A 19,860-nucleotide genomic window follows, 5' to 3' on the forward strand; every position below is an offset into this window, starting at 1 on the left:
ACTTCTTTGCACAGTTGCTCAAATGTACTTCTTCTCTCAGTTAGTTTTGAGTCCCTGAAAGATGTCAGGAGAGGCCAGAAATAGCACAGGGCGGGCCGCTGGGACGAGCAGTTGTTTACAGACAGTGACAGGGATGAAGGACCTCTGTGCTCTGGTACTGGGCCTTAAGCCTCAGGGGTGTGCTAGCACTGCTTCTGTTGCTGTTCTGGACAGCGCAACACACAAAAACACACACACACATACGCACACATGTGCAGGCCGGCAAACTTATGTGCACGTGGACACACAAAACACGTACAGTATTCTCTGTGTTTTATCTTTTACGCACGGCTTCCCTTTGTACTAATCTTTCACCTCACAAAGATACACACTCAAAACTCACAACCTCACTGCAAAAATGTTTGTTTCAAATCGAACAGCACACCTTTGCAATGAATACCAGTTTATTTTCTTCATATTGACTTTAACTGCAACTGTGTGAAGTCGAATCCAAAACCTTGTGATATAGTGTTGTGTGCTTCTACGTTAAACGATTTAGCAATCTGTTTAAGTAACTTTGTTGACCTCAACATTGGGGTCAAGCCAGGCTACAGATACAGAGACATAAGGTAAGCACCGCCTTGTAATTCTGCACTCTGGCCAATTGCAGTTCCTCTATTGCTGAAATCAGAGGGGGGGGGGAATCAAAGAAATAACAGCAGTGCAATATTGACAAATTCTGTTTAATATTGTGTGATACTCTTCTCTTAAAATACAGTCTTTTCTGAGGTAGACCATTACAGTTCAAGAACATTATTATCATTTTTAAAACAGACATCAAAAAAGACATGAAATAAACACTTTCATGTACAATATGCCGCAAAAATGAGGTAGAAATGGTTACAGAAAATGTACAATAACCAAAAACAAAGTTACAGATCAAAACATGTAAAAAATAAACGCTTGTTTTGTTGGACAAACTGAACAACAAATCAAAATGTTGCAGCTTACTTTAAGTCATCATTATTATTACATTTTTGTAATAACGCAAACAATTGCTCGCTTCATCTAAACGGTGCCACTCGAGGCAGGGGTTGTTCTGTAAGTTGTGAATGTGTTTTCAGTTTCTGAGACAGTGATCAGTATGCACAGCGGGGGTCACTCTGATTGATCTGGCTGTACGGCATGACTGAAGCCACCAGCTGGAGAGGGACGGCTGCACTGTGATATAGGGTTGCTGGACATCAATCAGACCACTTCCACTCCAGAGTATAAGGGAAGGAGAGGGAGAGGGGGGGGGGGGGCGAGGATACAACGCCACATGGCCACTGGGGCTTGTGGCCAGGGGGCAATCCAATCTAATGAGATTGCACTGGGGAGAGAGAAAAAGAGAAAAATAATGATGAGGGCGGGAGGGAGGGAAGGGAAGTGGGAAATATTACATCATTCTGTGTATACCTCCTCAGGACCATGGCAACAGTCTAACACGTATGACCTCTGCACCAGCAGTTCAGTGACAGGGTTTTTCCAGCTTGTTAAAACAGGACTGGTGGAAAAAGGAGAGATTTGTTTGGTTTGTCTACATGGTGGGTTTATCCACAATATGTACACATAAACTGTGAATCGTTAGACTTTGGGATTTGCTGAAAGCATAAAATAACGACTTTCTTTTTCTTTTGCATCCGTTTTCTTTGTGGAAGGGATTTTGTGCTCAGATGTTCATTGTGAGTGCACATCTGTGATTGTGTGCCTTGTATTTACATTTTAAAAATTGTATTTTGCAGCTGTAAAACTATAAAAATCAGACATGCATATACAGGATATGTAAACACTAAATAACACAGAGAACAGTTTGTCCAACAAACAAAAAAAGGATTTTCTGTATTCTACATAGCATTTCTTGAAGACAATCATCACTCCACCATAAACTACGATAAAAATAAAGGGAAAAAGAAACAGAAAAGAAAACGTCTTTATATATATTCATATATAATAATACATGGATTTATGGCATCAAATATCCTTTGAAATACCTGAATTACATTCAATGTTACTCTTTGTAGCATATTCAAGTTTCTCTCCCGAGGTAAAAGCCCAGCTGTAGTGGGTATTACAAGACTGTCAGGTTTCTCCTCGCTCCTCTCTCTCGCTCCGCGCCACTCTCTACTAAGACCCTAAGATTACATACATTCTTTATTTCATATTTCTGAGGTAAAGAAATTCTTCCTGAGCATTTCAAACAAGACTAAATACTAAGAAAACAAAAGGAGTAAGTGAAAGGGAAAACAGACACGCTGTAGGTTCACGTTTTGTTCTGTAAGTGAGATTCTCAGGAAAACTGCAGACGATGAGGAATGTGAGATAAAGATCAAATGTATGTGGAAGATAAAGACAACAACACAACAGTAATAAAGTAAGTTGTCCGTCAATTGTACTATTTCAAGTGTGAGTAAATGAAGATACGTGTGCATTTCTACCACCAAACATGTCGAGTTACGACTTAACTCCTGGGAAGGACAGCAGCGTGTTGGGATTCATTTATTGTGGTTTTTGAGGACCAGTTTGTTTGGAGAAAAATTGCAGCACTGCTGATTATTCATTTGGTTTGACATCTTTTTGGTCAAAAACTGTGGTTTGCTGAATTGTTGCTGATCCTAAGCCCTTTGTACTGAATAAGTAGTGACAATCCAATGACTAAATTAACATTAGGATAACATGGAAGTGGACTGGCAATAAATAGGATCCTGAGAGAAGCAGTCAAAGGGGGGATTTTCCAAACCCTGATTATCCACAATCTTGGACCACGTCACCTAGCAACAAATAATTGATTTTGTCCCGGACCAAGGCTAATCAGGATCTCTGAGAGTATCCAAATAGTTTATAATTTGATTTTCCCATTGGCCAAAAGACTAATACACTACCCCACTCAACAAGGCCTATTCATCTTTCTTTTCTTTGGGAAAACTAAAATATTGCGGATATTCATACGAAAACTAAAACAGCACACCATGGCATGCTTTTGCCAGTAAAACAACTTTGTCAGCTCTCCCGTATCGTTGAGCTTCTCTGGCTCTTTTGGCTGCATAATCTGTAATTACAAAACAACAACAAAACATTCCCAAGGCTTTCCATGTCAAAGCAAAGACAGGGTCGTAATGCAGTCCGAGTACAGTGACTGGCTGTTTTATCAGTGGTTATACATCTTGCTCCACTCTATACAAGTGTCCAGTTCTTTTGTGGTGGTGTGTGGGCGCACCTTGCAGAAGGCGTTCTCAAAGTCTGTGAAGGCTGGGGGTTTAGAGGATGTGGGGTGGCCATGCATGGCTCTAGTGGGGGAAGATGCTGAGGAGAGTGCCTGCTGGCTGAGCTGCAGCAGCTCCCACACTGAGAAGCCCTCTGTGCGCTGCAGCACTGCGCTCAGCTCTCTCTCGCTCAGGCTGCAGCCCTGGGGTGACAGCGCCTGCAGCAGCACCTGCCTGCGCATACCCGCATCTGGCAGGCCAACGTGATATCGCTTGGCAAAGCTCCGGTGGACTGCATCTTGCAGCAGATCTGGCCTTCCAGTGGCACATACAAGAATCACCATACCTGTGGTCCCCACCTGGGCTTTCTCCAGGGTGCTCAGCAGTGTCTGCCTCAGCCCCTCGTCTTCCATGGCCTCCACCTGGCTGAGCAGCACCACCGAGGGCTGCCGTGCCCCCGCCACCTGCAAAAGAGACCCCAGAATGTGTTCTGCCTCAGCCTTCCCTTTAGACGCCAGCATGGCTCCGCTCAAACGGTAGAAGGAAGCCCCCAACTGTGAAGCCAAAGAACGAGTCAACGTCGTCTTACCCCCTCCCCGGGGGCCAAACAGCAGGACGGTTCTTGGTGGCTGCATCATTGGACTGGGCCTCAACACGGGCCACAGCAGGTCCTCCTCCAGGGCAGCCTTGACATGGGTGAGCCCGGCCAGCTCGCCCCAGCCCAGTGCCGAGCTGCAGTCCAGTAACTCCCCATTGACTAGGTCCAACAGTCGGGGGTCTGGGCTCTTCATAGTCTCAGCACTCGGAACACACAATGGAGGGCGTTTGTGGGCCTGGGACCGATGCTGCTGCTGTTGGATGAAGCCCTGTTCTGCCACGCCATTCTCCCCCGTCATGCCCGCTGGAGGGCTGTACTCCCCTGCTGCCCCATACTGAGGAGACACCAGGGGCTGGGAGGAGGGCTTACTGGGCTTGAAGCTTTGAGGGTCTGTGCTGCCTGAACTGCTGAAACTGTTTCCCCGACACTCGGTTTTGTCATTCACACTGTAGGGTGAGTGTCCTCCGGCCTTCAAGGGGTCATAGCCATATTTCCTGTAACGAGACCCGTCCCCACTCTCATCCTCTTCTACACTCATCTCAAATGCTTTTCTTTTTAATGTCCCTCCAGACTCAGATGTCCCATGGTTAGTGCTCTGGTAACTATAGCTGCCTCCTACCACTGTGGGCCTCGAGGGAACAGGAGTCGGGGCTGATAGGCCTGAGGGCAGGTAAGTTGCAGAAGGGTGGCTGTAGCTTTGGGCAAGGCTGGTCTGGGGAGGGTACGTGCTAGGGGGGTAGTTATAGACAGGCGTGGTAGGGCTGTAGCTGGGAACTAGGGTGGTGGTGGTGGATTGGAGAGTGTGGAGGGAGGCAGGGGGAAGTGCTGTACCGGGTTGGGGACAGTACCCTGAGGAAAGATAGGTGGCGTTGTAGCTAGAGGGGTACTCGCTGGAGCCACTGCAGGAGCTGCTGCCACTGTAGCCCGAGTCTGAGAGGCTGCTGTTCACCACAGAAATAATACTAACCCCTGGTGGGCCGGCAGATGTAGCTACAGCCTTGGAACCTGAGAGGCTGTCATGGCCTCCAGGGGGCACCAGGGAATAGGAAGCATCAGTGCTGTGTGTCAGTGGCCAGGGCTCCAGCTCAGTCTTTGGGCCGTTGAGGCCCCCGAAGGCCACAGGCTCTGGGTATGTGCCCACAGTAGGTGGCCGGTCATACGGTGAGTCCAGAACGCCAGAATACTTCTCAGCATAGCGCTTCAACAGGTTGGAGGCTGTGAGAGCAGATATGTCGTCATTGGCCCAGGCGTGGTTGTAGCCGCTGCGGCCGCGGCCAGCGAATAACTCCGACTTGTGGGCCGGAGAAGAGGTGGTGGAGGAGACATCCAGGTGCTGCTCAGGCCACTGGCTGAGCGGCTGGGCATGCTCTGGGTTCCAGTGCATCTTTAACAGGCCTGACAAAAGAAACACAAAGAAACCAGGTCAGAAATGTTCCTTTAATTAAAATGATGTCAGAAAATAGGATATCAGGTGTGAAGCGATGATAATCTCTCAAAAAACGTTGGTAGAAAATTGTGCAGCTTTGTGGTGATGATAAGAATCCCTTTTGGTATATATAGCGTCTTTTTCAATTGATTATTTTCCTGTGACTGGAAAATAGAGAATCTTCCATTTGCTTTGATTGATTAAGTGAAATCATTCTCAAAGTCAAACTTTTAGCATATAAAATGCAAAAAAGCTTAAAATGCAAATATGATATAATAAAGTAGTTAATAATACCTGTGATAATATTGTATAAATAATCCAGTGCCTCTTAAAATAAGTCTCTTTCAGTTTAAGATGAATTTGACTGATACCATTATTGATATATTTTGTTATTATCGTGTATTTAAAATCTGATATCATGACAATCCTATTGCCAATATATAAAACAGTCACGTTTACTTGTGTTTTGCAAAGTGAAATGGCCTCTTTCAATGTTACAATATTATTATAATGTTTTATTATTTATTTATAATTATACACTCTCCAAGAGCTGAGACTATTAAGTACTTAAAGATCTGTTTCACCACGCTGCCACACAGTAACCCTTGTTTCGAGTACAAGACAAACTGTTTGGACTCTGCACTTCAGGGTTGTAGAAAACACTCCTTTCCACCAGAAATAATAGTCTCCATGCAGTTTGATATAGATTTGTAAACCGTGACACTCGTCCATGACTGTTTTCCCCACTATCCTGTGCAAAGTGACACAGAAATGGCCTTTCTTCTCATGAAAGGAATCTTTTTCAGTGTTTCCATCATGCATGTTAGCAGAAGGGGCTCACATTTCCCAGAGAGGGAGAGAAAAGGTGAAAGGGAGGTGAAGTAGGAAAGAGAAACCTGCCAAAAGAAAGAGCATGAAAGCAGATCTGTAGGTTGGAGGTGTTGTTTTCTAGTTTCTCAGCTCATGTTGGAGTAGCGATAAGATCCCACTACTATTCCCTGGACTGCTAACATCTGCAGTCTCCCAGAGGAGCTATTGTTATCTCCCTGTGCATGTTGCTCTGAATGCCTGCTCTCTCCGCCCTGCACCCCCACCTACCACCCACCAATCCACCCACCCACCGTACACCAGAGCTCCAAAGGCCCAGTGGCCGGCTGGACAGAGGGAGGGTGTGTGTGTGTGTGTGTGTGTGTGTGTGTGTGTGTGTGTGTGTGTGTGTGTGTGTGTGTGTGTGTGGACAGTGGTGTGGAGAGAGTGAGAAAGAACGAAAGAAAGAAAGAGGGGGGTTGAGTTAGGAATTGCAGCATAGTGTGCTATTCATCAGCACAGTCTCCCATGGAACATTGGGAAAGTGGAATGTCTGTTCCTCTGGCTGACTTCAGCACCGGCCGAGCTCTGATTGATCATGGCTGCTACGCAGCGAGCACATCGGCGAGCTAACAGCACAGAGGGCAGTCGAAAAAAAGAGATTTTCTTCCATGAATTGTTTTCCCTTCATGTCCCCTCATGCAAAGGTCTTGTTTTCCAGTAAAACATTCAACTGGCATTGCATCTGAAATGAGTGGAGCATGTATATGTTTGGAAGTCTAAAAACTCCTCTGCACAAACGTATAATGGGCTGCACAATATATATTTTTTCTATCGTCAACATGAAGTCAACTTGCACGATAAACACATTGTGAATACACTCAGGGATTGTTTGAGTTAGTTTAAAGACAGTATCAGTAGAACACTTTTTATTGGTGCCCTTTGTTCAGTTAAATTTGTGCAATAAAAGAATGTTGGAAATATTTGTATTTAATTTTTTTATTCTACAAAACATTTGTTGTATTTTAGCAGTCAGCAGTAATATCTGTTTATTTTCTCAAGTAATTCAAGTAAATTCAACGTTTTTGCACATCGCATATATTCCTCATATCATGCAGCCCTAATGCATCTGCATGTTTACCCTCTTAAAGCTCATTTTATAGTGCGTCTCTAAATTCAACTGTGAATTCTCAGATCTAAAGAGTATATGTTTGTGTGAGTATTTATTATATCACAATAGGATAGTGTATTTCGTGAATATTAACACTACTTCTTGCTCAGGCACTAGCTTGACATTCCACACATAGCTTGGCATTATTGAACTGTCACGATTTACCCTGAGGTGAAGACTACTCCAGCCAGAAAACGAGGAGGTAAAAAGGAATATGGCAAAAGCCGTCATTACTTTCCTTCAGTGGATGCCTGATGATTCATTATTCATGGCTGTCTGCGTTTGTGGAGCCAGGCTTCTTATTGCCATTTAAATCAAATCTTAATATCCACAGCCTGGGACTCTGCTGCTGCTCTCTCTCGCTCAACTCCTTCATTTTACCCTCTTTCTTTAGCCGCTTTCCAAACCTCCCCATGTGTGTGTTCAGATTACGCCCAACGCTATTTATTCAGTCAGATGAGACCAGCAGACCAGATGGCCGTTGGATTATCATGTCCTTCATATTCAAATCCACTGCCTTAAGTTCCCAATAGCCAAACCAGTTCAAGTACTTCCCTAAGCCTCAGTCCACCCACACACACCACAGCAAGATGCGAAGAAACATTCTCACACTTTTTTTTTTTACAAACATGCTGAAGACATTGTCTTGTCCACACCCAGATGACCACATATTTATGTGGTTTGACTTGTAGACCCGTCTTTGTCCGGGCTGCAGAAACCATATATGTCCTGCAGGCCCTTCCCATCTGCAGCCCAACCAGTGAGCAGCCCCAATAATGGGGCCTGTGTGTGACAGAGATGGATGAGAGCCCAGGGGAGCTCATAAAACCTGCAGCGGGGAGGCAGGGATGGAAGAGGGAGGGGAAGGAGTGGACAGCAGGCGCTTCGTCCTCTCTAAGCGGACTGGAGCGGACATTAGAGGACTCAGTGAGGCGGGCTAACTGCTGTCCACTCCATCATCAGAGTAGCACCAACAGAACAGAATGGACCTCTCTCACACTACCCCCTTGACCAACGTAATGACCAGCTGCCCATACCTGAAGAACCAATTCACTGTTAAATCTGAGAGTAACTACTTCTCTAAAAAAAAAAGTGCATTACACTCAATAATCCTTTCTGTATGTGCACAGTGAGTTAGATGAGTGATAGGCCACCGTTCACTTCTCTGATGAACACAGCAGGGTTGCAGAGCAGTTTAGCCCTTTCCATGTAATTAGATCTTGGCCTCTGCTGGATTGTGGTTTTAAGAGCAGTAGTGCTCCACAATAAACTGAGCAAACTCTAATCTACACTTCTGCGTAAATCAGAGCAAGCATGTAGATTAATTCACTGGAGCGGCAGGAAGAAAGCTAAGATTAGAAGTAGGGAACCAGGACAATGTGGACGTAATGTGGGTGGCAGTGCAATCATCTGACTAACGTCCCTATATACTAAAGAAATCAAATATAATGAATTTTGCAATCTAGATGCAAATAGTCACGTTGCAACTGTTACTTCAGCTCCAGAGCTGTGACATTTCTCTCAGCTGCCACACTCTCATCAACTCTGTCTCACTCATATTAGAGAAACATCGGTTAGTTTAAAAAAATGGAAATCCGGTCCTCATTCAATCATTTGAGGCTTTTGTCGCTGTTGTCAATATAAGTATAGCTGCTCTGTGAACCCGTCAAAAAAGGGGTTAGAAGAGCATTTAATATATTTTATAATTTATCTGTGCTGTTGAATTTATGGTGAACAGGAACTGGTTGAAGTTAAGCAAACATAAATAATTTTCTATTAACCGATGGCCTCACTTGGCTGCGAGGAGGTTGATAAGAACCTTGTGTGTATGCACATGAAACTTCCCACTGTGTGGGTGTGTGTTTTCAGCCCCAGGAGAGACAGATGTTCTTCTGCTGACGGCCTTACTGTCTGTACGGCCATTGTAGTGGACGTCCGTCCAGCAGACGTGCGCTGCTCGGACAATCCAGTTGGCCCTGAGACAAAGCCTAAAGGATCCTATTGTCAGGGGCCTGTCTAATTATGGAAATCTTATTAATCTATTCAGCAGCAGTCCACTGACAGCTTTTGTGTCAGCCTGGGATTTATTGAGGGACCTGTGTGAGCTGCATCCTATTGTAGGCGTTCGTGATGAAGACAGTGGCACGGCTCTCTTCAGCAGAAACCAGCTTTACTTTGAGGAGGCCCTAAAATTAGACCACTTATGGCTCAGGGGGAGTTGTTTCTGTCCTCAAATGCTCCAATCTGCCATCTACAAAGTCACTGAATCTAGTAGTAGTTTTTGGCCTATAAAGGCTGGTAGTACTCTACACTGTGTTGTGGTTTCCAATAAAAGAAGTATTAGTGGTTGATGTGAAACGCTATATTGGCAGAATGCCTGGAGACGGAGGGCTCCAGTGCCGTTTCACAGCTCCCCTGAGGTCGCTTTCCCTTTCTCCCTTCCCAGCACTTTTGTTTTCCCTGCCCCGAGGTAAAAAAAGGACACGGATGCAACAACCCTTCTGGGACAGTGTGCTATTAAACTGTGCCGATTGTGAAGAGGCCGCTTGTAAACAAGAGCGCTGTGGATCAATCCAATCAGGGCTCTATTCAGGGCTGAGCTCTTCCCCCGCCCGCCGGGAGAAAAACCACCAACATCTCCTACACTCCGTCGTACACATCCAGAGCACTGTAATGTTGTACATAGATCTATAAATCCTGTCATCCTCTCTTCTTAATTTCCTATCAAACATTAATAACAAGAGCTATCATGATGCTGACATGCAGACGTTTGTTTTGCTGTCAACTTACAAAATATACTACACCTAGAAAAAGGCAAGAATTTTGCAAAAGATTGTGCAGCCAAGTCTTCCACTCTGAATGAATCATTCTGTCTGCTCAACAAAGAGGCCAAATATGTTGAAAACAATTCTAGGGTGTAAAGTCACTTCATGTCAATAACAAAATTCTTTCAATATTTCTTAACGGAAAGTCGTGGCGTCAAATATTTTAGAGAATGCTGCTCCGTCTGTTGTGGCAGTATGTCAGCAGGATTCAATTTAGATAACAACTCAGAAAACAGACACTTTAAAAAGAAAAGCTTCAAATGAATGCAGTTCCAATACAAATCCCAGAGCCGTACTGACAGAGGAATGACGGGCTGATGGTGGGGAGAAGGGCAGAGTGTGACAGACACTATATTTGTGCTGATTAATCACAAACGTGATGCTCTGATGACTGCATCAGTTGTTATGTATTCAGCCAGCGCAAGCTGATCAATGACTTATTGGATGAAACTCCTGCTCGCTGGACATAAATATGTAAAAGAAATAATGTGCTTCTTCAGGAATCTTTAAAGACTTCTGTGCATTTAAACAAACATAACTAATACACTGCTTCAAACTATTAAGAACGGAGTTTTGTGTTCAAAGGGAGAAGCACTCAGAATCTGTTATTTATCAGTGTTTGTTACCTTGATTTGTCGTTCACTCTTGAAGCCCCTTAAGTCCTCACTTCTCAAGTTCACTGTGATTTATGACACTAATATCAAGCAGGACATTCTCACTAGACTGCATACTACCGGCTATGTCATAAAAACACCAATTTGAGAGGCTGGCCACATTTCACAGTGTGGCAGGTGGAGACAGTGGGAAATTGTCTCTGGATGTTCTCTCACTTTGGTATGAAAAACATTTCATCAGCTCTTTATCAGTTTGGACCTATATACTGAAAGACTATGATGAATTGCTAGCATGTATGGTGGATTATGTATGTTCTACTATACTCATGCTACAAAATATCAAATTACCTCCAACAATATTACCCCCCAGATGCTCCCTTTGCCTCCATCTTTCATGGAACTAAAAAAGATGTAATAACAGACGAGTGCGGGAGCTCTGGTGGGGAGTTTCACACCTGCTGCCCAGTGTACGAGCAGACACAGCTCTTTTCAAACACGCCTCACCAGTTCAGTCCCAGGAGGAAGGAGCCCATCTCCTGCAGTGGCATTGAGGGATGTCCTCTGTGTGTCTCTCTCTCCCCCCCCCCCCCCCCCCATCTCTGTACCTTCCTCTCTCTGTGGATAGAGCTATCTGTACTCTCTGCATCAGAATGACACTTTGACTTTATTTTTAGTTTCTTCCCCCTTTGGGAATGTTTCTAGCCAGCTGTCAGAACAGTTTTTGTCAGCGTGGGCAGCTAATATGGTTTTATTAGAAGACAAGGACAGTAAGACAACGTACTAAATATTTAGAAAAAGTAATAAATCCTACCGCCCTTGTCTGTAATAAAAATATAGTTAGGATACAAGACAATTATTGTTCAAAACCAGTCGATAAACTGAATACAACAAGCTTCCATGAGGTGAATCTCCACTACATTAGCGATAAACAAATATTCAGAGTGTCATTAAAAGTTGTTGTTTTGCAGAGTGGATGGAGAGGAGCAGGAGCCAAACTACCTGATTGCGTTTGTTAAACATTGATTAATTGACAAACGTGTTTAGAATCGCTAATGATAGTGCAGCAAAAAGCAAACTCTCATCTGGGAGCAGGCTCATTTTACAGCCCTTTTCTCAGCACTTTCCAAAACTAGAAAGCCTCCGGAATAATTGCTGGATGCGTCACTTCATGCTCGTAATTTTAGAAACAACTCCCCCATCCCCCGTGCCTGCACGTCCACAAATGGCAGAACCCTGTCCACCCCCTCCCCTTTAAAAAAAAAAAAAAAAGGGTCCCTATTTTCTGTGACTGCAGGCTGGCTTTTGGTCATTGTGTCCACTAATATATCAAAGAACAGCTGTCCTAAGGCTCTGTGATGACCAATCACCCCTTCCATCTGTCTCACTATCTCCCCCTCCTCAGCTCTATCTTTTCCTTGCAATCTCCTTCTTTCCCTGATTCTCTGCTTCTCCCCCCCCCCCCCCCCCCCCCCCCCCTCTTTACCAGTGAGCATGTTGCATTCCCTCCTTTCTTGTCAAATCCCCTGGCCCCTCTGTGCTCCCAGCTTAAACTCTCAGCACATGGACATCTCTGGGATTTTGTTGCTTTCTGTTAGTACACACAAACATTTAGGCAAAGCAGGAAAATATACGGAGCGTCCACATCCTCCCACGCCACGCACAAAATACCACCATGCCCTTTGTTTAACTGGTGGAACTTGCAAGAAGCAGTAATTCTCCCTCTCTAGCAGGTTATTTGACTTAAACCTGGGCAATTTCACATGATTTCGTTTGGTATATTTTATGACCACTACACTACAAGCACATAATTGCATGAAGATGAAAGTTTGTTATTACTCAAGCGTGGTCATTCACTAATTAGCTAGTGCTGAAGAAGTTGTGTCTGATTGTCAAGCACTGAATTCTGCTGCCTCAGGAATCCAGTGAAGTGTTGCTATTCAAATGAGCCTGACCGCCCTGCTTCTTAATTGGGCCCTTAACAGGAGCGGAGGTTTCCTTAATGAGCTGATGAACCCTCGGAGAGACAGAGCACAGGGCCAGTGGACTCACAGGGCCCTGGGTCCCTAACCTTCTTTTCTTGTGGACACAAACACATGCAAATACACGCACACAACCACACACACTGGGGGCTAATTAGGGCCCATTCACACCCTACACTAATGATACCAGCTCTTATTCACACACACTTTAGCAGGCTGTGTGTTTACTAAATGGCGTCACAGGCCCCTCCACCGAAGCCCTCATACCACTCGACCTACAATAGGGCTAGACGCTGGCGCAGCCCTCCAACCTGCTTCTTCAGGGGCCGGGAAGAGATCTACTCCTTCTTTTTTCTATTCAAACTGCTCCATGACTTAGCCGAGTCATTCACAAAGACACTTGCACAAAACATGAAAACAGAGCCAGGGAAAGAAAGGAGAGGGGTCAGTCAGAGGAGAGCTATAAAAACTGCCAGATCTGGACTCCTGTGTGTAGTTGCTCTGTGTGAGTGTGTGTGTGCTGTTTTAAAAGAAAAGGTATCGCTACACCAGCGGGGGCCCCAGCAACAAGAGTTAGGGCACTCCTGGGTTGGCGGCCTGGGACTGATTTAAGAGTGTGTTTGAAGTGCAGATTACAGATTCTTTGCACCAAATCCCTCCAGGAGTATCCATGGCCCCTGGAATCTCTCTCAGGTTTCTTCTCAGGTCTGGCCGTGGCTGCTAACCCCAGCTTGAAGTCCTCGGGACTGGCCGGAGACGAGGGCCAAGGCCGGACACGCCAGGGAAGAATGAGACACACACATCCTGGCTGAATGTAGGATCTAAATCATTGAGAATAGATTTGTAGGAGCAGTCCTAATAACAAAGAGTGTTTGTAGGTGTACCTGTCCTAACAGTGTGCATTTAAACACTAAATGCAGAAATGCCTACCGCAGGACTCACAGGTAGTGTTGGGAAGCGGGAATGCTCCACATTCCCACAAAGGGGATTCCAACATGGAGGTGAGAGTCTTCGCATGTCCTGCACATATGCAAAGTCCCTCACTGTTGGATTTTTGCTCAGCAGAATCATGACTACAGTCTTTAAGTAAAAGACAGTGAGCTGCAGTGTCACCAGCAAGCACAGGGTTGTGTTTGTGTGTCACTGGTCTGAGAGTAAACAACGTGACTACCTAACACTGCTGTGTGCGCTCATACGTTCCCTCTGTCTACATACACGCACACTAGCAGGCTGTTCTGAAACGATCTCACCGCTACAGAAGCTCTGCAGAACAGAGCCACTCTGTACATGAAGAACCACAACGCTTCTGGACAGCGCAGATGAAAACCAGCATTGTGCATCCCGATCGTAAAAGCAAATCACACACAAAGGCAAGTACGTAGAGTACTGGAAGATTCCCATGTGGGACCAGCAGTGAAGGCAGGCTAACTATTCTACCAGCAGTTTGTGACATTCTTGGAAGTGCTGTCTACTTTAGCAGCAGGAGAGTGTGTTCAGTCAGTGTGGACTAGCAGGGTGCAGGGAGCTGATGGAACAACCACTTAAACAGGCCTCGATGGGAAGCAATGTTGCATGTTCTTGCAAATTAATGGTCCACCAGTTTTATTTGAGCAAATCAGCCTGACTGGGTTAAAGCTATAAACATAATTTAAAGTAAAAAAAACATGAAATATTCTGGGAAAACACGCATTAAATCAACATCATCAAGAGCCACTTGTGGGAGGACATGTTTCATAACAACACACAAGGTCAACTACTTATTCGGCTGGCAACCAATCGAAATTCCACTCATTTTATGAGCGATTGAATAATAACATTGGCTATTTCAAGGATGACATTTACAAAAAGCAAACTAAGTGTCATAATTACTGTTAAACTTCTGCTTGTGATGCTTTAAATCCAGCTGTGTTGTCCAGTATGATTTCTCACACCCACACACAGTCTCTGCAATCCATTTTTGGGGCTAAGAAAACAAATATTTCAAAGGTTTTAACCATCATTTATGAAGAAATACTTTTAAATTAACCTAGTTAATTTCCCCATTTCTTTCTTGTAACTGTCACGACGATAATGCTCCTTTGAGGCGAGTTAAAAAGCTGGGAAAAATTGGCTTTTGAGGCCGAGGCCACGGAGGCAGCCCCATGCTGGCCGGCAAACAATGCTGTTATGGAGAGCCAGAGGACAGGCCTCAAATGAAACCTGGTGGGAGGGTGCAAAGGGTCCCCCCAAAACTGGACATGTCAGTTATTAAGGGGAATAAGGGGGAGAGCAGGGGGCAGCTTGTGTGGTGGTAAGTCCTGAGCTGTATTGGTAAAATGACACTTGCAGAACCGAGGGGTTTCTGCAGCTTAAACCATCAACCCTCCAACCTCCCTCTGTCCCTCTTACTTCGCCCATTGGTGTCTTCCGCCTGATGATGAAACATTCAGGCAGGTTCAGTGCCTGAGGTTTTGCATTTCCACAGTGCACGTCAAGGAAAAAGTCAGGTTTCTGCAAAGAGGCTTGCACAATTTCACAGTTATCTGTGCCTTTTCCCTTCTGTTTGCAAACTACAGAGCGCAGTGTCCTCTCCAGCTTGCTTTTGCAGAGGGCTCATTGATTCAGGCAAAGTCCAACTTAAGTGGGGCTGTTCGGCATGACATGCAGTAAGGTAGAAAGAAAGAAAAGGTATTGTACTCACTATAGGGGACAATAGGACTCAGCATTCTGTGGAGCTGGTCTCAGTAAGGAGGAATGCTGTTTTGTGAATGCCAGCTAAGGTTAGCGTCCGTCCGGCTGTAGTCCATCACTAGCATGAGCACGCACTGACAACAGAACAGCCCTGAGAGAGAGAGAGAGAGAGAGAGAGAGAGAGAGAGAGAGAGAGAGAGAGAGAGAGAGAGAGAGAGAGAGAGGTGAGGCAGTTACAGGCTGCTGCACAATGTCTGGACAAACACTCACATGTCAACCAACCCTTTCACACAAGCTCACACAGCAACACAAACCTAAACACACACGCACACACACACACTCTCACACACACACACCAGAATTCACCCAGAGTATGATAGAATTACTGACCAACCTGAGAACCCTATCAGTGTAACACAGAGTTCTCTCTCTCTCTCTCTCTCTCTCTCTCTCTCTCTCTCTCTCTCTCTCTCTCTCTCTCTCTCTCTCTCTCTCTCTCTCTCTCTCTCTCTCTCTCTCTCTCTCTCTCTCTCTCTCTCACACACACACACACAAATTGTACCAAATTGACACACACAAGGGTATTCATTATAGGCCGGCATTAAGCTGATTGTGAAGCTGCGTTCAGCTTCTAAAGAGGGCTTTCTAAATCTGCCTCACAAAAAGACTCAAGCATACCATTGCTCTGTGCACTGGGGCAATAAAGATTGCATTCTTAGGACACCAACCCCTTTTGGAGCTGTATATGCAAAATGCAGAGGAAAAATATATTTATTTAAAATACACCTCTGTTTGAGGTGTACAATTCATGCTGTTTAAAAAAGAAAAAATAATTCAACCAATTCAAAATCTTTTAAAATTAAATATTGTTTATCTCTATTCTGGTTTGGATTGTAAATGTCATATTTTAATCATGCACAGCTCATGCACAGATTGCACAATTTAATCCCTCAATTCCTATCGTTTTATTCTGATATGAGGCTCCTCTCTGAGGATTTGAGCTCTTACTCAATTCTGTAGACAGTGAAGCACCTTTTTTATCCACATTGCTGCTAAATTGCTTCAGATAATATAGTGTAAAAACAACAGAAGAGATTAAAATTGTCTTCCAGTTTTTTTTAAATCTCTGAAAACATTTTAAGCAACAAATAAACATATATAACAAAATGTGAAGCTACTTTATCCATTGAAAGAACAAAATACAAACTCAGTTATATAAAACAATTTAACAGTATTTAACAGTAGTAAGATTATCATGACATTTACTGCTTCTGCACATTAGCACAGTTGTCACGGAGACTTCATCTTTCTTAGTCTGCATTAAAACAAACAAGTTGGTAAGCAGTTTACATGCACTCCTGTACCATTTCATATGGAAGAGAAATTACGCAATGAGCACACGGCTGTCCCTGGACACCAACAGGCTTCACGTACAACGACGTACCGACTACGACCCCTTCTGCTCTAACTGACAGCCAACTTTTAACACTCAGCCCAGAATAACTAACTGCACTCCAGCAGCAAACCACAGCTTCCACCTAAAACAAACACAGCTCTGTCCTTGCCCAGTTCAGAGAGAGAAGGTTTGGTTTGCTCAGAGAAATGTCTCATGGTCTGTGGCCAAAGAGGAGAGCTACTACAACACGCTCAGCTCTGATCCTCCTCTAACTTAAGCCAGCCAGCGGAGCCAAGTCAAACAGCAGGGAGAGCAGCGGGCTATGACAGCGGATCAGCACAGAGATGCAGAGAAGTCAGGCAGCCTTACCTATTCATGCCTGCATGTCCTCCATCAGATCTGAAAGCGCTATGATAATCCCTGGAGCTGACCAGACTCGTGTGTGTGCACTGCTATGCTTTTTCCACATATGGGACACAACTCTACTCTTCCTCCCTCCCTCCCTCTCTCTACCTCCCTCTACCTCTCTCTCTCCCTCTCTCTCTCTCCCTCTCTCTCTCTCTAGCCAGTGACAACAGGGCGAGCTCTCAGCTCCCCTCCCCCATGGATCTCCCATCCCCCTCTCCCTCCCCTCCTTCTCTCTCTTTATGCTAAAAGTATTTAAGTAGGGAGGGATAGAGAACGAGAGAGCGAGAGAGAGAGAGAGAGAGAGAGAGAGCGAGAAAGAGAGCGAAAGAGAGAGAGAGAGAGAGAGAGAGAGAGAGAGAGAGAGAGAGAGAGAGAGAGAGAGAGAGAGCAAGAGAGCGAGAAAGAGAAAGAGAGAGAGAGGGGGGGGGGGGGATTGACCAATCGTGCTCTGGAGGAGAGAGGGCGATCATACTGAAGCTTGGATACAGAGGACAGTGGAGAGAGAGTTTTTTTTGGCTGGAGGGAAATGACCAGGGTAACTTTGGTTTGCCCCGGGAGGATTAGGAAAGAGCTGAAAGAACAGTAGTGAGATTGTGGCGAAAACACAACAAGGAACAATCTCTTATTTCTTCTCTGAGTGACTAAAACAGATGAAGTTACTTGAAAAATGTAATCATTTACTAATTACTTATAAAAAGTAATTACACATCCTAACTAATTACTTAGCGGCAGATAAAATATTACATTACTTTTTTTTAACTGAGCTCCTTCGAAGATGCCTTTGAGCAATTCCACAGCTGCCACACCCGCACGTCACATCTTCTGCATGTAACACACTCAGAAATAGAAAACAAGACAATGTGGTTTAGCAAGTAGCCATCCTACGGTTTGGAGGTATTTACTGATTAACAGCTAGCTGAACCCCTGGTGACTGCTCTTCAGTCACTAGAACTTCAGAAGTTCTGCCCTCCCATTGCCCCGATCCGGGACCGCCATACTACGTATCATGGTCCAGGGCGGTCTTCTCCCAGAACCCAGACATTTGATTCGCTCAGTGGCTTATAAAATGAATAACAAAAAGAATATTGAAATCATAGCGTGTATAAAATATGGACGTAGTCTCCATGACGTCACGTATAGGTTTCTGAGGAGCCGTTGTGAAGCTCAAAGTGGGCGGCTATGGCCGTCGCCATCTTGGCAGTGACGGCACCGTCTATATCCCGGCTAATCCAAAAATGGGCATCAGCGGTGATATTGAGTCTGGCCCGAGAGACGCAGCCGAGCAGACAGCAGGCGGCTAGTGACCTGAGACGGCATCCACCTGTCACTCAAAGCAGCACGCCCCTAATGATACATAACTTCAAGCCTGAATATAATTAAAACGAGTTATATAAAAATTCACTCCCGTACGGTTGTCGTGAATATGGAAATTAGCCATGTTTATTTCTGCTGTAAAGTTCAACATGGCGATGGACTCCTTTTAGGAGCCAGCCTGAAAGTGGCCGCTTCACTGTAATAACAACAAAACATAATTTATTTCGACCAAGAAACGAGTCTTCAAGATATTTTTATATAGATCAACAAAAATAGTCTTACATTCATTCTGTAAGGCTCCTAAACGTATTATCAAAAGTTGTACAATTGTTGTACAGCCCTGTGTTGACATGAAAAAACAAACTTTATATTAGCTTCTTAATTCAGTAGCTGTTGTAATACAGATTCCAGCCACGTGGGGCAGCACTAACTGCACTACTGCTGATCATGGTCATATTTTAAATAGTTTGCCTTGACTTTCATTGAAGAGACCTACAGTATCTCGTTTGTGGTCGTTTGTTTTCCGACTTAATACAACAACATTGGACTTCCTTTTTTTTGCGGGGAAGCTAGCCATTCACCACCTGGTGAAAAACCTGAGACACCAAGCCAATTATAGGCTGTCGGTCAGTCGGGCTGCTAGTCAACATCTGTCACCTTAGTTTTTGCAGTGTGTCCCGCACCGTCAGCACTTTCCGGCCCTGCCGACAGGCGCTGTGTCTGTCGGTAAAATAAGTCTCTCTGGTTGGCTGCTCAGCTTAAATCAGTGCATGAGAAGAGAAACGGATGTGAGTAAAACAAACAAATTAAAGTCTCTTTTCATTTTTCATCTTGTCTGATCATTCCAATACTCGGATATTTTCACAGTGATATGTCCCTCAGAAAGCTAAGTGGTTAACGAGAGTGATATGAAAATGGACAGCAAACGCTGCGGTATTTTAATGTGTGTATCATAATAACAGCTTGTATATCTGCAGTCTTAGGTTTTCCGGTTTCCCTTTTTGAATGACGAATACAGACTACTGTCGTCTGCTGTTATTGAGAGTTATTTCCTCTCACGAAAGCGCAGAATATATGTGCTAGTTGTCCGTTGGCTCTAGTCTTCGCAGTGTGTCTAAATGCAACTTTCTGGCCAAGACGCAGGCAGTGCAAGGCAACACAACAGTCGGCTCCATCGCCACTAGTTCTTTGATGTCTGTTTGGTGTGTCGGGGCCTTAAGACAGCAAACAAGCTGCCCCCCTAGAGTGCTGTAATGTAGCAATCCAATCTGCAATTCATTTCAAGTTGTAACCACATTGCTGTCACACTGATGATGCTAACGATACATATGCAAATAACACTTTTATGAAACTCATTGTGTAACATTGTATCTCTCTATAGTTGAGTAGGCTTCTGGCATTCACAGTAAAACTTTTCAAAGAGAAAGAACT

The 19,860-nt window shown here is 44.6% G+C and overlaps 1 protein-coding gene across 1 annotated transcript; it reads right to left on the reverse strand.

Annotated features, from left to right (window-relative positions):
* Positions 1–703: 703 nt before the first annotated feature.
* Positions 704–17,198, reverse strand: fignl2 (fidgetin like 2). Its single transcript, XM_029435295.1, has 3 exons — positions 17,077–17,198; positions 15,322–15,462; positions 704–5,214 (listed from the first exon to the last, which is right to left on the reverse strand). Exons 2-3 carry the CDS (start codon positions 15,344–15,346, stop codon positions 3,167–3,169), a joined length of 2,073 nt encoding a protein of 690 aa, XP_029291155.1. The 5' UTR covers positions 15,347–15,462; positions 17,077–17,198; the 3' UTR covers positions 704–3,166.
* Between the last annotated feature and the right edge of the window lie 2,662 nt (positions 17,199–19,860).

The sequence above is a fragment of the Cottoperca gobio genome, chromosome 7, assembly GCF_900634415.1.
Source record: "Cottoperca gobio chromosome 7, fCotGob3.1, whole genome shotgun sequence".
Taxonomy (NCBI): domain Eukaryota; kingdom Metazoa; phylum Chordata; class Actinopteri; order Perciformes; family Bovichtidae; genus Cottoperca; species Cottoperca gobio.